Source organism: Otolemur garnettii, unplaced genomic scaffold (assembly GCF_000181295.1).
Source record: "Otolemur garnettii isolate 467f Iridium unplaced genomic scaffold, OtoGar3 scaffold00003, whole genome shotgun sequence".
NCBI classification, from domain to species: Eukaryota; Metazoa; Chordata; class Mammalia; order Primates; family Galagidae; genus Otolemur; species Otolemur garnettii.
The window spans coordinates 21,460,616-21,465,250 of NW_003852398.1; the positions used below are offsets into that span (position 1 = coordinate 21,460,616).

The 4,635-nt window shown below is 41.2% G+C and overlaps 1 protein-coding gene across 2 annotated transcripts in view; it reads left to right on the forward strand.

Moving 5' to 3' along the window:
- GEMIN5 (gem nuclear organelle associated protein 5) overlaps positions 1 to 4,635 on the forward strand; it is a 61,359-nt gene that overhangs the window by 48,890 nt on the left and 7,834 nt on the right. For both annotated transcript variants that reach the window (XM_003782011.2, XM_012808679.2), the window contains exons 22-23: positions 2,411 to 2,530; positions 3,168 to 3,378. In XM_003782011.2, the coding sequence (XP_003782059.1) occupies positions 2,411 to 2,530; positions 3,168 to 3,378 (331 nt within the window). The remainder of the gene's footprint in view (positions 1 to 2,410; positions 2,531 to 3,167; positions 3,379 to 4,635) is intronic.

Sequence of the window (4,635 nt, forward strand, 5' to 3'; positions counted from 1 at the left end):
TTTGTATTTTTTCTTTGGCTATTTTTAGAACTTTCTTCATCAATGATTTTTAGCAATTTGATATGGTATGTTTTGGTGAGATTTTCTTTTTGTCAGTGTTGTTTTGGTTTTGTCATCATCCTTAATAGTGTTGAACTTTGTTTTGGCAAGTAGTAAAGTTATTTGTGGATCACCTTGATCTTTTCACGGCTTCTTTTTAAGGTTTGTTAGGGCAAGCTTAGAAAAATTCCTATTTCAGAATTAGTTTGGCCCTCCTACCTTCTGCTCTTTTAATTAAATGCCTTGGTAGTCAACATGGCAAAACACAGGTGTTTCCCAGCCCTGGAAATTAATCAGGTTACAGTTCCTAATCATTCTTTGTTTAAATTTAGAGTTTCCTACACATACATGGCTTTGTGTTTAGCCAAGGACTCAGTGGGATCCCAAGCAGAGTTTCGGAGCTCTTTCTCTGGATAGCTTCCTTCCGCATTATCCTGCCCCTCAAGTTTGAGTTGTTCCTTCTCTTCAAATTAGTGGGACTCCTGAGCTTCTGCTAGGATTCCCCTTAGGAAAATGGCTTTAAGCAGAAAGTCAGTGTCATGATAAGGCCCACGTTGTGTGTTTTTCCCTGCTTGTAGGGATGGCACTTCACTGTCTGTTGTCCAGTTCCTGAAATCAGTTGTTTCATTTGTATTTTGTCCAGCTTTATAGTTTGTGGGGCGGGTAGTTCTGGTCCCAATTACTCCATCATGGCCAGAAGTGGAAGTCCCAGAATTCTTTTTAAACATTGCTCTCTTGGCCGGGTACAGTGGCTTCTGCCTATAATCTTAGAACCGTGTGAGGATCATATGCATTCAATAGTTCAGTACCAGCCTGAGCAAGAGTGAGACCCTGTCTTTACTGAAAATAAAATTAGCCAAGCATCATGGAGGGCTCCTTGTAGTCTCAGCTACTTGGGAGACTGAGGCAGGATGATCACTTGAACCCAGAAGTTTAAGATTGCAGGGAGCATATGCCACCTTGCTCTAGCTTAGGCATCAGAGTGAGACTCTTGTCTAGATAGATAGATAGATTGTTTTGATCTACAATTTTATGTTGGTTGCAGCTCAGAAGTTATATCTCACTTAGAAAATATTTGTTCACTGTGAGTTATACAGATCTTCCAAATTGGTAATGCATTTCATTGTAAAATGTCAAAAAAAAATTACATTCCTTAATATCTCCAATCTCATCAGAAAATTCTAACTTTTGGGAAGCTCTCAAGCTGAAGGTGGCAGGTCCAAGTTTCCTAAAATTCTAATTTTCACTGGAGGGCTTAAACATTTGGGGGGATTTTTTTGGTTATGTTATAGAGATGGGGTTTCAATCTGGAGTACAGTGGCATGATCATAGCTCACTGTAATCTCAAACTCCTGGGCTCAAGAAGTCCTGCTGTTTAAACCTCTCAGATCACTAGGATTATGGACTGAAGCCATCACACCTGGCAGAAAACCTAATTTTAATCATTTCCAACAGATAACTCTTATTTTCCATGAAGAGGTGGGCTTTGTTCATTTTTGAGAAAGGGTCTGCCAGATGCCCAAGGCTGTACAAATGTTATTTATCTGCTAATCATTTATCTGAGAAGAAATGAGATTCTATGAAAAAGCAGCTAGTTCAGCCTAAAGTGTGTTTATGCATATTTTTTGCTAGGGACAGCCATTGTACTCCAAGGTACAGCAGACAACACGAGGTGTTCTTCTCATTTTGTCACATGGAATATAAAAGTGAGGTGGATTTGAGGGACTTAGTAGAATTCATAATTTTTACTATTTCATTGAGAACTTTTTTTTTTTTTGCAGTTTTTGGCAGAGGCTTATCTTTTTTTAGCCATGAGAGCCTACCTTGATTCTCGCCCAGATGCCAGTTTTACTCACTATTGCTTTTGCACAATCAGTGCAAATATCAACGTAGTAAGAAAGGCAAATAAGTAGTTGTAACTAAAATAGTTTTAACCTCAGGAATCCTCAGACCACACTTTAAGAACTGCTGACCCAGGTGAAGAAATGAATACAGCATGTGTTTTTAATTTGCAACACATAAGAAAATAGTCCTGGCTCAGCGTCTGTAGCTCAGTGGCTACGGTGCTGACCACATACACCAGAGCTGGCGGGTTCGAATCCAGCCACAGCCTACTAAACAATGACAACTATAGCAAAGGAATACCCGAGCATTGTGGCAGGAGCTTGTAGACCCAGCTACTTGGGAGGCTGAGTCAAGAGAATCACTTAAGCCCAAGACTTGGAGGTTGCTATGAGCTGTGACCCCACAGCACTCTACCCAGGATGACAAAGACACTGTCACAAAAAAAAAAAAAAGGAAAATAGTCCCCTAGGGGCCTAATATAGATGAGCTTTTTCAAATTGTTTGAAGTGTCTCTTCTTCCTTTTAGGGAAGCTATTGCAATTGCTAAGGCCCGGCTGCGCCCAGATGACCCAGTCCTGAAGGACTTGTACCTGAGCTGGGGAACCATCCTAGAAAGAGATGGCCATTACGCTGTGGCAGCCAAGTGGTAAGCCTGAGGGAGGCAGTGCATCCGCATGTAGAAGAGTTTCTACCAGGAAGAGCAGGACAAGGGTCAAAGTAGTAAGTTTACGCCAGGCTTTCCTAAGCCCAAGAGCTCAAGGTTGCAGTGAGCTATGATTGTACCTTGGTACTCTAGCCTGGGCAACAGAGTGAGACTATCTCTCAAAAAAAAAAAAGTAGAGACAGAGGTAAAGTGGCTAGAACATAAAAAAAGATCTGTTTATTCAACCTAGTTTCATAAGGCTCATCAAGATATATCTCCTGATTTATTTAAATAAATCACCATAATTATTCAAGAAAGTTCAGTAGCAGGCTCAGAAATTATACCTTTTTTAACAATGGTTTATGCCATCCAATGAGAGAAGTGAGAGAGAATGACTCCTCTGAGTTCAGTTCAGCATGTGTTTAGACTCCTTCTGTCCTTAACACATTCAATGTTGTTTCTCACACCCTGCCCTGTGCTAGTCTGACAGTCACAGGAGCAACCTGAGGCAGTGACACTTCTGGGACCATAGGAAGGAACATGTGGCAAAATGGACAGAAAGAAATGGTTCCCTTGTCTGGGGGGGTGGGATAAGGGGATCTGTTCATAACACTTTTGGGGGGTTTTCTTTGTATTATAGCTATTTAGGGGCCACTTCTCCTTATGATGCAGCCAAAGTCTTGGCCAAAAAGGGGGATGCAGCATCACTCAGAACAGCTGCAGAGCTGGCTGCAGTCGTAGGAGAGGATGAGTTGTCTGCTTCTCTGGCTCTCAGATGTGCCCAAGAGCTGCTTCTGGCCAGGAACTGGGTGGGAGCCCAGGAAGCCCTACAGCTGCATGAAAGTCTACAGGTCAGTCTGTTATTTTATCTCCTGGTATTTAACAGAAAAGGTTCTCAAATCCTTTTCTAGTCAAATCCAAGTAAATAGTCGCACAAGATACACCACAAGATACGCCAGCAAGCCTGGCCATGCTATCCCACTGAAGTGCTTTGGCTTGTTAGTTGCCATGTTCGGAGTAAGAGATAATGTGGTCATCCACAGTAATTCCCATTGCTTATCAGTTTGTACAAAACATCTATGAATAGACTTTAGTCAGCCCAGCCCTGGAGTTGGCAGGCTTGGGTTTTTTTCATTGATGTCATCAGCAGTGTTTTCCTTAAAGAGAGAGTAGATAGCCTCTAACAGAAATCATAATGCTCTGCCTGTACCACCCTTTAACTGTAAGTTTAAAAAAGGGGAGGGGGATAGAAATGTTTTATTTTTTAAATGTTTATTTCCATCTAGTTAAAAATGAGTACCTTTCTGACATACCAAAATTAAGACTACTTTTAAAGCATTGGCTCTCTCACACTAACCTAGTTTCTAAAACATGTAACCATTTGCTCTATTTTATTTTATTTGAGACAGTGTCTCACTTTGTCACCTTTGGTAGAGTGCAGTGTCGTCACAACTCACAGCAACCTCAAACTCATGGGCCTAAGTGATTCTCTTGCCTCAGCCTCCCAAGTAGCTGGGACTACAGGCACCCACCACAATGCCTGGCTATTTTGAGAGACAAGGTCCTGCTTTGGCTCAGGCTGGTCTCAAACTCATTAGTTCAGGCAATCTGCCCACCTCAGCCTCCCAGAGTGCTAGGATTACAGGCATGAGCCACCATGCCCGGCCCATTTGCTCTATTTTATATGACTGTCAGGTAGCAGCGTGAGCTTTTAAGTTCTTCCCCTAGCATAGTCCAGGAAAATGCTACATAGGGAGGAAGCTTTCTGGAAATACCAAAATAAAAATGGAAGCAAAAGTAATACACCCTGAAGGATAGTGCCACGGGTTATTTTATTTACAAAATGACCAAATCTAGAGCAATTTTAATTTATCTGAAACCAAAAAAAAATTTTCAGAATGATTATTTACAATTTTATTTTTTCTCTAAATCAACCTCCTTAACAAAGCAAGAAAACCTATAAGTTTATGCTATATGCAACAGAGACTCTTCCAAGCTTAACTGAGAAAATCCTCTTATAGGGATACATAAGAAATCTCAGGGCAACTGAAAATCTGGCAGAATAAAAGGCTTTCCAGTTTTCTCTTTGCTTCTCTTCACTACCAACC